The sequence below is a fragment of the Megalobrama amblycephala genome, linkage group LG13, assembly GCF_018812025.1.
Source record: "Megalobrama amblycephala isolate DHTTF-2021 linkage group LG13, ASM1881202v1, whole genome shotgun sequence".
Taxonomy (NCBI): Eukaryota; Metazoa; Chordata; class Actinopteri; order Cypriniformes; family Xenocyprididae; genus Megalobrama; species Megalobrama amblycephala.
In genome coordinates this window covers 13,005,842-13,026,078 of record NC_063056.1, presented here as the reverse complement: position 1 = coordinate 13,026,078, position 20,237 = coordinate 13,005,842, and the positions used below count along the sequence as shown (strand labels likewise).

The 20,237-nt window shown below is 36.6% G+C and overlaps 1 protein-coding gene across 1 annotated transcript; it reads left to right on the top strand.

The window, feature by feature from the left end:
* The first annotated feature begins 9,238 nt into the window (after positions 1-9,238).
* LOC125244076 (zymogen granule membrane protein 16-like) lies at positions 9,239-17,408 on the top strand. Its single transcript, XM_048154016.1, has 4 exons — positions 9,239-9,387; positions 9,700-9,790; positions 16,291-16,435; positions 16,663-17,408. The coding sequence occupies exons 2-4, from the start codon at positions 9,736-9,738 to the stop codon at positions 16,985-16,987; spliced, it is 525 nt and encodes a 174-aa protein (XP_048009973.1). The 5' UTR covers positions 9,239-9,387; positions 9,700-9,735; the 3' UTR covers positions 16,988-17,408.
* Positions 17,409-20,237: the final 2,829 nt, after the last annotated feature.

The window sequence follows — 20,237 nt, the reverse complement described above, 5'->3', positions numbered from 1 at the left end:
CTGGCATATGCAAATATTGGGGCCGTACATATTAATGATCCAGAATGTTACATAACAGTCGGTATTATGCTATTTGCTATTTTGAGGCAATTGAAATAGACTGCGTCACTGACCAACTGAAACCTGGTCTAAAGTCAATGGCGCAATTATTATTATTATTTTTTTTTGCTATTTAAAGAGTAATATGCACCTATAGGTGTGCATACACTTTGCTTATTACACACACAGGGATGCGCAGCAGCACACAAACATGACAAATATTTAAAATAAAAGGATCACAGTGTAAAAGATTATTATTGAGTGCATAAAGATAAAAATGCTTTGGTGGAATCCATCTTGTCCCGGAGATGATCTTTAACCTTGCGCATGAGCAGATCAGTCTCCTCGCTAGAGAAGTGTTCTTTTTTTTTTCACTTGCAAATCCTTCCTTGTAAATAGCATTATTGCACAGTACACTCAAAGCACCTATTACTCATTAAGAGAATAGGGACAACCCTTTTAGACCATGCTCTGGGTGCGCTGACCATTTTTCCTGTCATTAAACTAGCAAAAGTGGATTCGGACATGCCCTATGTGCACTTGTGCCGTGTGCCTTATGCGCTTAAATTGTTAAAATAGGGCCCTAGAACACAATGACTGGAAGCACTTCTTCAGTCTGTTCTTATAATCCAATATAATCCAAGCAGTGGTTCACTCATTCACACTTTCCCATCTGATATGATTAGTGAAATGTTAGCTGGTCATTTTGTGCCAAACAGTGAAATTTGAGGGGGGTTTTTTGGCCAAAATTTTTTTTTTGTTTTTTTTTGCAGTTATTTAAAATGCATCTTAGCAAGATGGCGCCAGTGTACCTGTCAGCATGCCATCTCTCACAGTCTGTAGCTATTGCACCTGCTCATCTGGTGTCTGTGTTGTTTTTACTCTGCATGGTGGCGCACTGGTCTTGTGTAGACTCAGTGTTGACCTATGATCATCAAGCTTTGCTCAACATCAAGAACTGTATGGGAGATCATCCATTTTGTCCTGTTCTGTATTCTCGTTTTCAATCCTCGTTCAACCGACCCGCGGTAGAGTGCGCTCGCCGGTTACCTTGCTGCGTTCCTCTTCTAAGGAAGCGCTGCAGAAAGAGAGGTAATCGTGGTGGTGTTCGAGTGAGAACCAGATGGACAATTGGTTCTTCCATACAATCGGTGGAGTTTCCCTTGGATACTTTAAACTTGGAGGGATTTCACTTGACGCGACGCTCATGGGATTACAGATATGTTTTTCATCTGCCTATTTCTCCGGACTTCTCTCGCTCGTCAGTTTGCTCCACCCCTCCGCGATCACGGAGGAGTAAACTGTTCAAATCTTCGCCAACTGGATTTTGCACAAATGGATCTGCCCTCGTTATGTGAGTCTCATCTGAATATGGCTCTAGTAAATGCTAGGTCTGTGTGCAACAAAACTTTTATATTAAACGTATTTTCTACCAGTTATGACTTGGATATCTTATTTTTGACAGAGACTTGGGCCAGTGCTGGTGATTCAACAGTCTTCGAGGAACTCTGTCCGCCTATATAGATTTATTAGTACCCCAAGGTCTGCTGGCAAGGGCGGTGGGGTTGCTATGGTTTTTAAACAAACACTTAACGTATGGACAGTTTCCGTTGGGGTTTACTCTTCGTTTGAGGTACAGTGTGTCGCGTTAGAATCCACTTCTTCCACTCTATTCTGTGCATTGATCTATAGGCCACCTAACCTGAACAGTCCTTTTATAAGCGACTTTTCTGAATTTGTAACTTTTATCCTGCCGTGATCCATGATCGTATGTTAATTTTGGGTGATTTTAATGTACATGTATGCTGCCCAGGTCGACCCTTTGTTGCTGAATTTTGTAATGTCTTGGATTCCTTTGGTCTTAGTCAACACATAAATCAAGCAACACATTTCCTTGGTCATACTCTCGACCTTATATTGTCATATGGACACGTATTGATAATGTTAATATTGAAAAAGCTTCCTTCTCTGATCACAAGCCCATTGTTTTTAATGTTCCTGCTGTAAGCTTTGCTGTGTTAATTACGCCTATTGGCTACTACTCCCGAGAAGCTGACTGCTTCTCAGTTTAGTGAATGTTATCTAGCTAATGTTGTTGAATCATCTATCTTAAATGCTGCCGAGTCTTCCTCTGGGCCTGATGATTTGGTTACTTTATTTTATACATTTTGCTCTAACAATTTAGATGCCATTGCACCCTTCAAGCTGAAACAACCAAAGCAAAAATCTTATTACTGGCTGGACGATAATACTCGTTCTCTCAGACAGGCCTGTCGTAAAGCGGAACGGAGATGGAAGCATGATCGTTTAACTGTGTCCTTTGAGATTTTTTAAAGACTGTCTGTTCAAGTTTCAGCATGCTGAAAAATTAGCAAGATCAAGGTATCTTTCTGATTTAATTGCTACACATCAACACAGGCCTAAGATTTTATTTACCACGATTAATTCAATAATTAACCCTAGTTGCCAGTTTCATGGGGAACCCTTGGCTGAACTTTGTGAGAAATTTTTAACCTTTTTTTCTGACAAAGTGATAGCCATTCGTTCTTCCTTCACTTTACAGTTCCCAGATCTAACCCTGAATTCACTGGCTACTCCGGTATGCTTTTATCATTTTCAGCATGTTTCGTTAAAGGATCTGGGTGATCTGGTTAACCAAATGAAAATAACTTCCACCTCACTTGATGTTCTCCCCTAAGAGATTATAAAAGCATCTTTCTCTGAAATTGGCCCCAGTATACAAGCATTGATTAATTCATCTTTGGATGCTGGGTTAGTCCCTAATTGTTTTAAACATGCTGTTGTTCAACCTTTGCTAAAGAAACAGGGTTTGCATGAGGGTTCTTTAAATAATTATTGCCCTGTCTCTAAGCTATCGTTCTTGTCAAAGTTGTTAGAGAAAGTTGTGCAGTCACAATTGAGCTTGTTTTTAAATTCAACTAAGTTATTGGAACCTTTCCAATCTGGGTTCACTGCTTATCATAGCACAGAGTCTGCTATGTTAAAGGTATCTAATGATATTTTACTTGCAGTTGAAGCTGGTAAAAATGCTGTTTTGTTGCTACTAGATCTAACAGCCACCTTTGATACTGTAGATCATGATGTACTTCTTTGGCGTTTAGAGCATTTGATTGGTATCAAGGGTATCGCCTTACAGTGGTTCACTTCATATCTTTTCTGTATCTTTGGGCACATTTTCCTCTTCTTCAGCTCCTATTATTAGTGGTGTACCTCAGGGTTCCATCTTGGGCCCGCTCCTCTTTAACTTATATATACGTCTATTATGGAATATTATTATAGGGCACAATTATAGGGCACAATGTTTCGTTTCATTGATGATACCCAGTTGTACACTCTATTGAAAGCTGCTGATTTCTCCAAATTAATGAAGACAAAACTGAAATCATTATTTTTGGTCCCCCAAGAGTGAGAAACGGACTCATTAATGAACTTGGAAATCATTTCCCCTCAATTTCTTCTCAGGTTAGGAACCTTGGTGTCATCTTAGACTCTGAATTATGCTTAACCAAGCAAATAAATTCAGTTGTTAAGAATAGTTTTTATCAATTACGGATTATTTCTAAACTTAAATCATTCTTGTCTTTTCAAGATTTGGAGAAGGTCATTCATGGTTTTATCACATCACGTTTAGATTATTGCAACTCATTGTATTTGGGCCTTCCTCAGTCATCCATTGCTCGCCTCCAGATGGTTCAAAATGCAGCTGCAAAGATGTTAACCAGAGCAAAGAAATTTGACCATGTCACCCCAATCTTAGCATCGCTCCATTGGCTTCCAGTCCATTTAAGGATTCAGTTCAAATTTCTGTTGTTTGTTTTTAAAGCTCTTAATAATCAAGCCCCCTCTTATTTAAAAGATCTTATTATTCCACATTGATCTAGTAGATCCTTAAGGTCTGCAGATCAGTATCTCTTATATGTCCCTCGATCACGTTTGAAAACCAAGGGCGACAGAGCTTTTTCAATTGCTGCACCTCGCTTATGGAATCAGTTGCCACTGGATATTCGCCTTACACCTTCTATTATCATTTTTAAGAAGAGGCTTGAAAACGTATCTTTTCTCCCAGGAGTTTTAATTTAGTCTTAGTTCTGTGTTATTGTAGTATATTGTCTACTATGTTGTTTTATTCTGATTTTATTTTATTATTTTATTTTATTTATTATTATTATTATTCTATACTCTGTTCAGCACTTTGGTCAGCTTTGCTGTTTTTAAATGTGCTATATAAATAAAATTTACTTACTTTTTATCCACAGTAATCTAGAAACAATGTGAATCAACACAACAAAAATTAAAGCAGCAAACCTTGCAAAACAAAATTTGTCATTGAAAACACTTGGTCATGTCTGTGTACAGTATGTCAACATTACAGAAATTGAACAGAAATATGTTTTACTTTTTACATGTTTGTCAGTATCCATGGATTAGGTTTATTTGACAAGTTGTAAAGAACACATTAATTCCAACCTTTAGTGTAATTGTTTGTTTTACTCGCGTTTTCGCAGTTTCCCCTGTTAAATCCAGTCACGCAGCAGGTTCTTTTGCCACTCAGTCCAGCTGAGGGAGCGTGCTTTCTGCGGGAAAGTGACGTCGATGCATACCCTCTATTGGGTCAAGTTCAAATCACAAACACCTGTGTCTTGTTTCAGTAATTGGCCAGGAGAGACCGCATAAAGCCATCTGGAAGTGAGACGCTGGGAGAGAGGGACAGACTGAGGACTTGTGTGTGCATGGGTGGAACTGTGCTGGAGAAGCCACAACTTTTGTTTAATTTGTTACCCTGTTGCTGAGTGCTGATAGCGCGACTTTCTGTTTGTTTTTGGAGTGAATCAAATAAAGCACGAGTCTCAGTTAAGCCGACCCGTCCTCTTCCTTCCTAAAAATATTGAACTTGTTACAGCCATGTTTCAAGATAAACTTATTGTAAGGAATCAACATTTCTTTCACTATGAGGAAATCTTTCTTTCCCACAGTTCTTGACTGGTATTTCTAGACTTTCAAGTCCTTTCTTGGCATTGTTGGTTGACTTCCATCAAAAAGAACATTGTGTGTACTATGTTCTTTGTGATGGAATTCAGCCAACAATGCCAAGCATGTGAATGTACGTGTATGGTGCTGATGATAAAGACAGTGAGATGTTTGTTTGTTTGTTTGTTTTTTTCATTCTTAATCTGTTGTTTTGGCCACACAAGGTATCATATCGCTCACTGCCTGATACTATATCTTGAAGTCTGTTAAGTTTTGCAAAGTGTAAAATGACATGAAATATCTACATTATGCTCTCTGTTTGCTCTGTCATCAGCGTTTCTTTGTTTGGACACTGTACACAGCCTGCGTGGTATCGCTTTCATCAGAACATCCCTGATTTTTACATTTTCAAAAAACATAATTTAGTATGATTTATAAACTGTTTTCTTTATGGGGACCAAAAAAAAAAGTCCTCACAAGGACAAGTATGGACATTTTGTGCCCATAATGTAGGGTTTACCAGGACCCGCGCAGGGCCAGATTAACATAAGGGCTAGGTGGGGCTGAAGCCTCAGTGCCCACTGGTAGAGGAGGCCCGTGATTGGCTGGAGGAAATGAGATTGACAAGTCATAGGTGGTTGATTTATGTCTAATAAAATAACAAGAAAAAATGATTGGAAAATGTGCCTGATTGATAAATCACCGTACAATCAAAATCAATTCACAATTCGCCTTCGGAAATTGGTCTTTATTGCTTGTTCAGCCTCGCTGGTGTTCAAAATGATAAAGTGATAGTGGTGCGCAAAAAAGGAAGAATAAGCTTGAAAGGGAGAAAAGGGATGCTGATTGCACTATAATACTGTCAAATACACAAAAGGTTTACATAAACACAGTTGGTTATGTCTGAAGTGAGTTGAGAAAATCGGACGCGTGCAGGTCTTAAAGTGACAGCATCATAATAGTTAGCATGCGGACTCTTGTCCTTAAAGGGATAGTTCACCCAAAAATTAAAATCCTGTCATCACATACTCACTTTCAAGTTGTTTTAAACCTGAATGAGTTTCTTTCTTCTGTTGAACACAAAAGAAAATATTTTGAAGAATGTGGGTAACCAAACAGTTGCTGGTCCCCATGCATTTCCATAGTAGGAAATATATATATATAATGTGGAAATCACTGGGGACCATCAACCATCACCCCACATTCTTCAAAATAGTTTATTTTGTGTTAATCAGAGGAAAGAATTATTGTGTCAGCAATATATGCAATACAATTTTAAAATATGTTAAATATTTTATATGTTAAATACATTTTAAAATATGTTAAATAGCATGGAATATTTAGTGTGCTTATATAAAATTATTTGATGAAATGAGATTTGTAAAAATATAAAAATAATTAAAAAAATAAATAAATAAATTCTTGTGGTACAAGACACTGTGTTATGGCAGTCAGATAAAAGGGGCCCTTGGTGTTGCTATAGCCCCAGGGCCCAATGTGTTCTTAATCCGGGCCTGCCCGCGCATGCTGACTGACCTTGCCCTCTGAGTGAGAGAAGTCGCGGCGATGTCCACCTTGTGGTCCAGGAATGCCATATCAGGCTTAACCTTGCGCTTTCTTGATGCTCCCATCTCACAAGGTGATCTCTTGGCGACACTGCCAGAGATTGTACAGCAGTTCCCGACAGTTCAGAAGCAGTCACTCTGCCACTGTAGTTCAGTCTGCTTGTTGCCAAGAACACCCCCCTGCGAGCAGTGTTCCACCCCAGGATTATTGTGTTACTAAATGAAAACTTGTTTATTAAATCGTCTTGGTGGTTATGGATGCAACCCCAGTTTCCTGAGAGAGAGAATGAGACGCCGCGTCAGATTGATGCTATAGGAATGCTTTTGCATGAGCCGAACCATGAAACATAACCAACACCACCTGATCATCTTTTCTCTTTGCTTGCCTGGTTGTTATAACTCAGTTACAGCAGCCAAACAAATTCTAACATTAAAAAGTCAAGGATCAAGTGTTTAACTAAAGCAAACCCTGCTCTCTGTGATGGTGTCTTAAAAATTGTGATTTTTCTCCTTTGGTGATTCTGCTTGTTATCATCAGGTGTCTTCAATAATGGTCAATCATCACTCAATTAATCACTTATTTATCTCATTAATGCTTCTGTGGTTGGAATAAAAATATGGCAGGACTTTTACTTTCTGACCCCTGGACTTTCCACCTCTGAATTAAAGTAATACTGTTACGTTTTATAACAGGGCCTCAACATGATGCGGGATGGTTTTGGACAATTTTAAACATCTTAACTATATCACATGGTGAGGTACACTCAAATATGAATAAATAAAAAAAATAATTATAATAACAATTAATGTAACAATAAAAATCAAAATAATATAACAATACTCTTGCAACTCACTTAGTTAAAATGAGTCTAAAATGCAAAATAATAGTCAAAAGCTTAAAGTTAATTTCTGTAGGCAAAACAGCTTGTGAAAATGGAAAATATTAAATTCAATAATAAATGTTAAAAATATTTGCTGTTTTATTTATCTCATATTTATGTTGTTTTATTTTGTAATGTGATTTTTCAAAATAGTGTAATAGTTTAATAGTTTTTTGCAGCTACTGGTTAGTTTTTTTGTTTGTTTGTTTGTTTGTTTGAGAATTGTATTAAAACCAGACCAAAAATCCTAATAATAAAATTAAATCATAATAATTATTAATGTAAAATCAATGTGGAACCCACAACAACTTAAAAAAAAAAAAAAAAAAAAAAAAAAAGTATTGTCCCCGTTTTTTAATTAATAGATAATAACAAGTGAGATTTCAGTGAAATTTTGACCATTAAAATAGGAAATGTCCCTGGTTTCTTTTTCAGAAATTTGGCCACCTTACTTTAAACCACAACATTTTCTGTCAGCAGGGTTTTTCCTGCATAGAGAATTACGAGGCGGCCGCCTCCATCATTCTGATAAGAGTGTTTTCCTACAATGATGTAATGAAACAGTGACAAGTTAAGGTTGAAGGTTTTTAAAAAAAAAAAAAAAAAAAAAAAGTTCATTTATAAGCAACCTACTTCAGTGGATTATGTTACAATATTATCATGCTTAACACTGACAATGTGAATAATTGTAATGGGATGATCAAGTTCAGACATCTAAATCAGAGAATATCATCAGGCGGTTGGCGGGTGGATAATTTATTTTTAACAGTGGATCCGAGTCAATGCACAGACTTTTTCTTTGTTCAATTTGCACACTGAACATGGGTTGGAGCTTTTTATTTTGAACTCTCAAAGTTCACCAGATTAATGAATTTATCTTTAAAATGTAGAAAATTTTCTTCCAGGGGAGCATGCCCCCAGACCCCCCTAGAGGGTGTGTGTTCCCTCCACTTTTCAAACCAAAGTTACCCTTGCCCATACCCACAGTTAAATATAACACTGGATTTTTAATGTTGTGGGCCTATTTTTCTGCTGGAGGTCCTGGACATCTTGTTCAGATACATGGTATCATGGATTCTATAAAATACCAACAGATAAAAAATCAAAACCTGACCGCTTCTGCTACTGTATATATCCAATAATGGGCCGTGGTTGGATCTTCCATCAGGACAATAATCCAAAACAAACATCAAAACCAACACAAAAATGTGTCTCTGAGCACAAAATGAAGCTTCTGCCATGGCCATCCCAGTCCCCTGACCTGAACCTTAAAGAAAATGAGAGGAGTGAACTGAAGAGAAGAGACACCAACATGGAGCTGGAAATCTGAAGGATCTGGAGAGATTCTAGATTTTTGCTAATTTTATGAATTAAAGATCAAAAGGATAAACCATGCAGATTTATTTATACAGTCATCTTTCATCATATATTAACCAAGGGTGCCAATAATTCTGACCACCACTGTATGCATATTTGGCGTGCTGTCTGGGGGGAGGGCTCCGACTGTGTTTTACAACCTATATAATATACTGTATAAATTGTTCTTTTCTGAGATATAAATGGCCTGTATTGTTTTGTGATGACTAGTTGTTCAAAAACTTTTAAGAAAACTAACACTTTACTGCATGGCATCAAAAATCATTTTAAATTCCATAACACTTATGATAATAAGATAATTATCTGACATCATAAATTCCTTAAAATAATAAACATGTTCCAGAAATGTGTCAGGTGACTAATGATAAACAAAAAGGAAATTCCTCTATATTTTCCTTCCAGAAACACTCATGAAGCATGAAAAAAATCTCAAAACAAAAAGTATGAAAAAGAAGAGGCTGGACCAGCAAGAGAGTATAAATGAAGGTTTGGTTAGCTGTCTTCCTCAAGGAACACACACTCGGGCTTAACTACAGGTAATGGCTTCAATACACTACTGCACCCATGATGAAAAAAATACTCTTAAAATATTTTTATTTATTTATTTGTGGATACAGTAAAAAGATGTGTTTTTTGTTGTTGTTTGTTTAAAAAAAAAAAAAAAAAAAAAAAAAAAATATATATATATATATATATATATATATATATATATATATATATATATATATATATATATAATTCATTGATTGTAATTTGTTGTCTTAAACTATTGTCATCTGCATCTTGCAAAAACATTCTTGAAGTATTCACAGTTTAATAACTCAACGCTTGTGTTTGGTTTGATCTAGATTCTCAGAGTGCAGTGAACAGCTAAGCATTCCAAAATGCTACATTATTTTGTGGTATTCTCTTGCCTTTGTGCCATGAGCATGACTATGCGTGAGTATCATTAAGTCAGAAGTTAAATAAATAAATCAATATTGTCTGATTGAATGTGCATCAAGTGTTAGAATTAGGTATTAGAAGCACTTTTAAAAGTAGAATAAAATAAATTGCCAGGTCGAAACTTAAAGCCAAAATAAAGGTTCCAATTAGAACCAAAAAAGGGCTTTAGTGATCAATGAGAAACAAATTGGTAACACTTTAAAATAAGGTTCATTTATTAACATTAACTACATTAGTTAACATGAACTAATGATGAACTGCACTTCTACAGCATTTTACTGCTTCTTCAGCATTTATTAATTTTTGTTAATGTTAATTTCAACATTTACTAATACATGATTAAAATCAAGAGTTAATGCACTGTGTGTCGAGTTATCTGGGAATTTTGCACATCAACATCTGCTTCTGGCTCGACAAAGCATCAGCCAACTACATGGGACACAGGGAACAACTTTTTCAGCTCTTGTATTTTCAGTTTGGCTTAAGTAGATTCAATTAGGTTGATAACTTTAAATGAAAAAAAAAAAAAAAAAAAAAAAACACTTAAAAAGGTGCAATGCGTAAAATTTAGGAGGATCTATTCGGTTGCAGACCGAACGCTGCAGAGTTTCCGGGTCCAAACACTTTATCTCATACCACAAGAAAACAACAACAATAAATAGTTAAAATATTAATGTCTGTGACGCTGTGAGCACGGAGACTGTTATGTAGACTCTAAGTATTTTAAATGTTTAACTTTAAAATGTTAAATGCTTAATATGAATAAATGGAGCTCATAAACGGCCGTGGAGATGCTTGGACCCAGAAACGGCGTTCCTTACATCACAACTTAACAAGCAGATTGACAGAAATGCAATATAATATAGGCCTATATAACTATGTTTTGAGTGGTGTATAAAGAGTTTACATAATGAACCGTTACCTTAGAACGAGCCATTTCTATCTCATACACCGCAGGTCCTCCCTCCATGTCAAGTCGTCATTTTGCGTCGGCATGTTTCTATAGCAACCCTAAATGGACAAACTGCTCTACAAAACGCATTTCGTCACTATGTTCGTCAGGGCCGGATTATCCATAGACGGGATTGGGCGAGTGCCCTGGGGCACCAGCCAATAGGGGGGCACCAAGTGATAAAGATAATGACTAGACTTTTTTTTTTAATCATGTTTTGTATATATATTATTTATCTGGAAAGATACGGATACAAAATTAACAGTTAATGATACAATATATACAGAGAGAATATAAAGAGCCCTGCCCCTTTGATCGCGAAAGTGAAAGTGCCCTTTGAGGTCGCATCGCGGTAGAGGCCTGCACTCCCAGATCCGCGGGACCCAACGCAACAGAGTGCGGCGCGGGACAAGATTTGATGGGCGCGGGTGGTGAGACACTATCATGTGCGGGTTGCGGGCAGCTGGAGAATCAAATGATTTGCCGCAAAATAGAAATATTTAAACATAAAATATCTAAAAACTAATACATTTTTATTTATATATTGCAAAAAAGCATCAAGAACAACTAATAGCCTATAAATAAAAACGATTTACATTCGCAAGCATATGCGAGATTCTATGTATAACTAGTGTTTGCAGTGTTGAGCAATGTAGCCAATCACAGACATATCTGTTGCTTTCTGACATGCAATGGAGACGCAACACAATCAGGTGTTTATGTTAGAATCCTCTCACCACTCAAAACGGTGGAGTTTTTATGCAGACAGTACTGCATAAAAGAGCGGGACTGAATCCTACGGGAGAGGGCGGGCGGGCGCGGGACTGAAAAATCCATCTCATCCGATGTAGGTCTCTATTCAGCTGCTGAATGCTGAATTCAGCTGTTAATATGATTGCTTGCAACAGTCTTTCTTGGGCTTGCTTATTTGTTTTTTTTTTAACAAATGGTTTTGCATGTAGTCCTCATACATGCCTTTTATAATGGAAATATTTAGTATGCCATGTTCATGTTGCACTAGCATATAAATTGTATGGGGGGGGCACTTCAAATGTGGTCACCCTAGGGCACTACACTGTGTTAATCCGGGCCTGAAGTTCGTTAGTGATTTTAGAGACAGCTTGCATCGTCACTACGTTGAATATGCACGAATAAGAATAATAATAAGAAGAAGTAGTAGTAGGAGTCTGGTTTATTAGAAGCAGAGACCGTTCTTTGATAAAAGTAAGAAGAAAACCATAGACTGTAAAAAAAGATGGACTCCGCGACGCCGCTTCCTTCCATTGTATTGAACTGAAGCCAAAACGGACGCCGATGGGCACTGACACGTTACGCAAAAACGTCAAAAAAAAAAAAAGTTTGGAACCTGGGCATGTGCAGAAAGACCCGTCAGTGGAGCCCGGAGGCGGAGTCGCGGTATCAAACTTCCGCCCAGACGGCTGCGTCATCATTGATGTATTTTAAATAGGCTATATAAATTATATGTAATTTAAAATTCTACCTATAAAATAATAGGCTATTCTGTTTCTAGAGCAATAATATTTTTGAAACAGCAAATTCAGTAGATGAACTCAATATAATATGCCTCTAGAAACTCTAAAATGTCAGAAATGGTCCTACCATTTTTAAACTAACGTTACAGGAGATCGATTGCTATAGACAGTGCTCTATAATTAATTAGAGTAGGCTATCATTAGTTTTATCCTGCTAATTATTATTTTATACCCATAAAAATAATTATAACTGCCAGATAACGATCACCTGCTGTTTTTCCGTCATGGCTAACGTTAGGTGTGTTATCTTAACTAATAACTTTTATTAATTAGCTTATGAAGTCCACATTTAATGTTACAGAGAAAAGCTCAGATATCCGTCAGATCCTGTAGGTCAGTAAGTACAGTTTACTGCTAAACAGCTCATTTTGTCGGTGTGAAATAACACAGAAATTGAAAATTAATAGTTATTTATTTATCTTAAATCTCCCCTCAAAGCTCCGACAGTCCTCAGACGAGCTGTCAATCAACTGTGAATCACGATGACATGCCCCGTTTCTATAGCACCAAATTTCTAGCTAAAATCAAACTTATCACAAAAACGAACAATTGAATATAAATCAAAATGATAACAACTACCTTAAATGACCAAAACCATCTTTCGGAAAATTTTATTTGAAGCATAATTTATTTTTATGTTTTAACTTAAGTCTCATTCGTCTGCATTGAGCGGGCGGTGTTTATGACCTGTACTGCATCCAGCCTCCAGGGGGCGATCAAAGAGCCCGCAGCTTCACTTTTCAGGACGTATGAGGCACACCCGAAGAAAACTCATTGCTTGACTCCCTACTCAGCTGTCTCAGACAACGACATTTTTGTCTTTGTGTCAGCGCCATCGTAGTTTCTCCGAAAGGGAGGGGTGAGCACGGTGCTGAGCCATAAGGCCTGTACACACCAGGATGAATATTGCGCGTTTATCGCTGACGTTTAACGCCTCGTGACTAAACAAAGGGCGCCAATGTGAGTGTGCACACCAACACGAAAAACGCCTCTGTTTTTTTTTTTTTTTTTTTTTAAACTGGCAGACCAATGAGAGTGGTGCTTTGTAAAACACGACTTGGTGGCGCTCAAGCACAAACGGTCTTGCCAAGCACACATTGATACCAAGACGATGAAGAGAAAGTAAGTAGATGAGGAAGACCCCTACAAACTATCCCTGCGTCTCAATCAGCTCCCTAGCTTCCTAGGTCGTGTATCAGTACGCTCTATGTGCTCTGCCACTTCTTGGCCACAGCAATATATGTGTATTATTTCTTTATTTGTACTGTTTTTTTTTTTCTTTTACATTCAAGAAATATAGTTGAGAATGTCTTTTTCATAAATATGTTTATTTGCAGTACCGTTTCTGACATATGAGAGATGGTACCGTATAGTACCATCTCTCATATGTCATATATATGCCATTTAATATCTGCATTTTTATCTTCTTTAACTTAATTAATATCATAAATATGTTTATTTGCACTACCGTTAAGCACAAGTGCCACACACTGGCAGGGAGTGAATTTGCACGTTCACTCTGTGCATCACTAGTGAAAATCGCTTGGGTATGAACACAAAAAAGGTCTCGAAAAACGCTGGCGATAAACGCGTGCGATATTCGTCCCGGTGCCCGGTGTGTACAGGCCTGTAGGTTACAATACGCAACCTCACCACTAGATGCTGCTAAAATTTACACACTGACCTTTATAGCTACATCATTACTTCTGTTGAAATGGAAACAAATGTGAACAAATACAATTTAAATAAACTTTACCACACAGGCAATTGTCTGTTTGTTAATTTACATATTTAGCTTAAAGGTGCTCTAAGTGATGTCACGCATTTTTAGGCCAAAATATTTTTTGTCACATACAGCCAACATCTCCTCACTATCCGTTAGCTGCCTGTCCCCTGAACACACTGTAAAAAATGCGGTCTCTGTAGTCGCCACAAGCTCCGAAAACGGCAACAAAAACAAACTGGTGCAGCCTGGACCACTTAACATAATAAACATGCTCCAGCCAATAACCGACAAGAATGATTTTAATTGCGAGTTCATGACTGTTTCAGGAAGCACGGAGGGGAGGGGGAGGAGGAGGAGGACGAGGAGGGAGGCTACTCAAAACAGAGGCTAGCTAGACCCTTCGAACGTCAACAGGAACCCAGGATCACTTAGAGCACCTTTAATTTCTTTCCTGATTCAAGCACATTTTACATGAACTATTTAAGCCAGTGGTCTCAAACTGCCGGCCCGCGGGCCATTTACGGCCCGCCTTCCCCCTCTACCCAGCCCGCAACTGATCTCAAAAATAAAACATAATCCGGCCAGCTAAATTATTATTATAATTATTATCTAGTTGCTACCTGTCTGATATGCAAAGAAAAAGGCGCCGTTCTAAGGGGCATTCACATATCGCGTCACATAAGCGGCCGCGCCGCATTCTCCTTCTTTCCAAAGCGCTTTCGCTCCAGTGGCGTCTGTTGTTGCTATGCAACCATGAGCCGCGCTCTCAACCGCGTTGCTTCTATTATGAGCGCGCTTGCCTAAATTACAGTAAAAGCACTCGACATTAAGTCACGACCGTCGATTTAAACCACCGAAACGCGTCCGATGCAACCATTAAACGTTACCGATGCTCAAACGGCATCTTGGACAAATGTGTCTCAGCTGTGTGAGCACAAGCGCTGCCATGTGTCTGTCAAGAAACAGAAGAGTGTACAAATGTATTCAGGGATTGTATTTGTTCAGTACGGTGTTGTTCAGTGCAAGATTTTAATGTTATTTAAGCTAACATAAAGTAAGTGAAAATACTTCCACTAAATGTTAAAAACTAATAATGTATGTAACAATGAGAGATTTTTATTTTTTTGGCAAAATAAAGTTGCTAAATTACTATTTTTTTTTATTCCATGCACCTTGTTGGATGTGAGAAGTTGCACCAGACTATTGCAATTAATAGTATTATATTAGTAGTAGTATTAGTAGTATTATATTAGTAATAGTATTATATAATTATATTACACTCTGTAACAATGAGAGAGACACTGCTGTTTACATTTAGTATATAAATAAGTAAATAAAATATTTATAGTATAATATTTTAGTAGGCCTAATTAAATTGGATGTAAATTAGAAATATTGCAAAGGAAAGTAAATTTTCTGAAATGTTGCGCTTTCTTGCGCTTGAATGTTAATATGGCCCTCCTATGAGGTGTCAATCACAGAAACGGCCCCCCGCCAATTTGAGTTTGAGACCCCTGATTTAAGCAAACATGTGAGATATTCCATTTTGTTGCATTAAATAGCCTACACAAAAATTGTGCATCATGCACTTAAATAATAATAATAGCATAACACAAGTTACTGTTCTCCTTCGTATTGTAGGCTAGGCTACATGATCAAATATCACGGATTCAAGTGACAATCAGTCATTCTTATAATTAAAGAGAGATCTTTTTATACCATCAGTGTCCCTGCATGATGACCGACAGCTGATGCGTTTCCCGTCTTGCGCTTTACTCACAGCATTTTAACTTTCAGCACGCGTCATCCTCATACAGAAAGTGTTCGTGCATCTAACCCGCGTCGTTATCTCACATTGAAACAATTGCATCAACGATTTCTATGCACTCTATGTGCATGTAGCCTAGGCTACCTGCCATGTGACTTTCTCTTTCTTCCGTATTCGCTCGGCACTCTCCGCCGTTCTCCGTCAGTCGGTTTGAATTCAGCTCCTTCATTTCGCTTATTTTCTTTGACAGTGCTGCGATCGCGTACACAAATCTGCTTCTTAGCCTCACACTTAACTAACATGACCAAACTATGAACAGCTGTATTTTTATTAACTAACGTTAACAAAGATTAACAAATACAGTACAAATGTAGGCTATTCCTCATGGTTAGTTCATGTCAGTTAATACATTAAGTAATGTTAACAAATAAATCTAATTATAAAGTACCAACACATTTTTAGTTAGAGTCTTATATCTGTTAATTACCTTTTCAGCTGTACCTGAATATTACTCGTACTCCCCTGCTGCGGGGGAAGGCAGTGGAACTGAATTTTCCACTGCGCGTGAGGGTCGCATCACTGGAGTCAGAGTTTATGAATATCCCTACTATGGATACTACTACAACAACTACATAAATGGGTAAGTTTTGCCAAGCACTGCTAGTTACACATTTAGGCAACATTTTATCAATTCCAAAAGAACCTGATCTGTCAGAATTATTGGACTGGTTGCCTGCACGTAAATCCATTTGCAACAAATTATCAACTTCATATAGCATTTTCAACATTCCGTTGTTATTTTAGTTATATGGTATTTTGCTGTGAATTGTTTTAACAATAATGGCACATACCGTATCTGTTTAATAGGCTCCAGTTGCAATATAACGGTAACTGGACAACACTGGTTGGCACGAACAGTTATGGCAATCAAAGGGAGATGACACTCTTCGACAACGAATATTTTGTTCAAGTCTCTGGAAAGTATTACTCTGGCTTCATCTCTGAGCTTATGTTTGTCACTAATGAGGGGCGCTCTTTCAAAGTGGGGCAGCCAACTGGACTTTCATTTAACTTCTACCCAACCCATGATGGAAGTGAACTACGTTTCCTCAGCGGTCGACAGAATGGATTTGCCCTGACCTCCATTGGGGCTCACTGGGCTGTGTTTAACAACAATTCGACTGCATCATAAAGACAGAAATGTCTCTCTGGCTAAGAATTTTGTGTTTATTTAGGGAAAATGCAAGTTAATAAGTAACCTAATATTTTAGTAATATACCTAGTAATATTTTTTTCTGAGCTCTTGATGATTAAATTTTGGATTTTTCTGAGTTGTCAACATTATTTGAAATCATTTCTGGTTAATATTTCAGTCTTAAAAATAATTTACAAATTAAATAATTCAAGACTGGCTAATCAAATGTTATTCCTAATCATGCTTTAAGGGCTTCTCCTTTAACACAATAATTCCTAAATGCTTTCAATGATTATTAAACTATTAGGCTTGATTTTACTATTAAAGGTGATTTTTTTTTTGTATTAAAATTTATCAAAACAAATGTTATACTTTGTTTCATTATATGAGGATCACAATAAAACTAACTTAAAATATTTACCATGCCTTCATTTAGTTTTGTTACTTTTAAATGTATTTTATGTATAGGTTTTATTGTTTACCCTTGACATACTTTCAATAAAACTTTACAAATTCATATAAAAATATGAATTATTACATATTTATTATGATAATTTAAATTAAGTAAAAACTAAACATCAATCATTGTGCCATCATTTCCTCCACACAAACTTTTTTGTTCCTAATAATGTTCAAAAGATCATGTAAAATGTTGTAAGGCCCGCCCAATCGGTCCAATGGCGGTTTCCCACCGGGCGGGGAAGGTTTCTTGCGCGTTCGGTCTTTTCAGTGTGGCAAAGTAGTTTAATTCCAAGTAAACTTTTATCTGACTCCATTTTATTATGACCTCGAATTTAGTTTAGAATGTCTACTGATTATTGGTCATTTGTATAACAATTTAGCTATACATTTAATTATTCTATTTAACTCTTTACTCTTATTGTACTCGATCTTATACGCACAATCTCGTCAGTCTTGGTCATTTGACAGAGGCGATGACTAATATTCTAGAGGCCGTACAAACTTTGCTCATTCTAGAATACGTTTATTTAGTCCCCATAGATCTGAACACACCAAATTAAGATAAGATTACTTTTAACTAGGGGCCATGACCATTACCATAAAATCAGGCTGACCAATTTAGCTTCCTCTAGTGGTAACTTTACATAATCACGCAGTGGTTTACCCACAGACACTTAGTTAGAATAATCTCACCATAACCAGAGGTTGAGGCCCACCCTGTTTAGATTGATCTAGCAACACTCTGTTGCTCTTAAAGGAAAAAACCCATTATTAGCCTACACAGTATACTTAATAATGCCAATGTGCTAGTCGGAGCTCTAAAATATCAGTTGGTGTGCCCCACTGCTCCACCTAAACTGTACTTTAGTCCGTTACTAACCTGAGCGTAGATTTGTGGGGTTATGGACTTAATGTAATCTACTAAGAGTCAATAATTTCAGAGTAAGTCAGAATAAAGTCAAATGTAACAATTTATTAGTCAGGTAAATGTATCATGCCAATTACATAATTATCTCAAAGATGATCAATACAAGCATCAAATGCTCAGAAACAGAATAAAAGATGAATACCTGACATTAGAAAAATGCACATCTGCACAGGATAGAGCCCTGAGCCTCCTGCAACATCTCTTTAAATACCCAGACCAAGACAGAAACTTCTTTCAAATGGAAACATGATTTCTCAATGGGAATTTGCATTAAACAGGGTCCTAGACTGAGTAGTTTACACCTTTTGCATGAAAGACCCTATGAAGGTGGACACACCCATTACAGAGAGCAAAATATCTCTAAAATCTTTAAACCTTTATTATCTTCTGGTTTATTTCTATGGGAATGAGACCTTTGTACCAGTTGCACTGAGACATTTCAAATGATACCAAACATGTATAGTATTGTATGATAACTGTTCATATTGAACTATATAGATTTTGGGTGAATTTCAGGTCATCTCTGCATGTAGAGAGAAGAGATGGGGGAAGGGGGAGAAGGAAGGGAAATGTAGATTAAGGCATTGCTGAGGTGTGATCGACTCAGTGTGATTGCGTCTCGAATGGGGATTCTAATTTTGCAAGATAGAGTTAAAATGTTAATTTCCTTTGTTTTCTCAAAGAGTGCCCCTTTCTTGGTGCAGGCACTCTGGCATCAGTCTTACAATGTTAAGATGCTATAAAAAAAATAAAAAAAAAACAGAACATAGTTAAACTTGGTTATTTTTTTTTTTTACTGTGCATAATTTCCACTCAAGCTGTAAAAAGTGTAAAAATATAATTTAATTGTTTAATTTGGATACATAAAATGGCTGCTATAAAATAATTAGCAACACTTTACTAAAAGGTTTCATTTTTTAACATTAGTTAGCATGAAGTAAGAATGAACAGTGTTTCTACAGCATTTAATAATCTTAGTTAGTCAATTTCATAATTTACTAATACATTTTTAAAATCATAAGTTGTATTTGTTCACATTAGTTGCACTGTGAGCTAACATGACCAAACAATGAACAGCTGTATTTGTATTAACTAATATTAACAAAAATTAATAAAAACTGTAACAAATGTATTGTTCATTGTTAGTGCATGTTAGCATTTACAAAAATGGTTAAAAAGTAATTTCCAACACAGAACATTCTAAACACAGTGCATTATTTGAGGTGTTGTGGACACTGTGGTGTGAAATTCTTTTTTAGATAGAAAAAAAAGACAAAAGTAACAGAAATCTATGTCCACTGTTGCCATTTTTAGTATATAACATAAAAAAAGAGTATGAAAGTGTATTTTAAGATAATTTACTTTCATTGTAAACACTGAACAATCCCAGCAGTCCCAGACAGGTACGTCAATGTGTTCCCTATAACATTTTTGTTGTGGTCTGTGCCAGTCCCGGCGCCAGGACAAACGATTATTTTGCGTTAAAAATATTAATATATATTTATATAATATATATTTTTTAATAATTTATTTGATTTTATGTCTCAAATTCCAGTCAATTATTCACTGCAGAAAGTGAAACTAAAAACAAAAGCGAAGAGAGCTCTACTTCAACATGTTCTGATAACAGACCTTAACCTAACCTTAATTTATTTCTTAATATTTCTCTTGTGGCCCATACGTATTGAAAAAAATGAGAAGAGATGTAGGTGTTACAAGTTTTTTTTTTTTTTTTAAACGAGTTAGCTAATCTTATTACAGCGTGTCGGTTATGCATGATACACTATAAATTATTGTTAAATTAAAATATTAATTTAATTCTAAAAGTAGCCTAATCATCATCATCATTCAGATCAT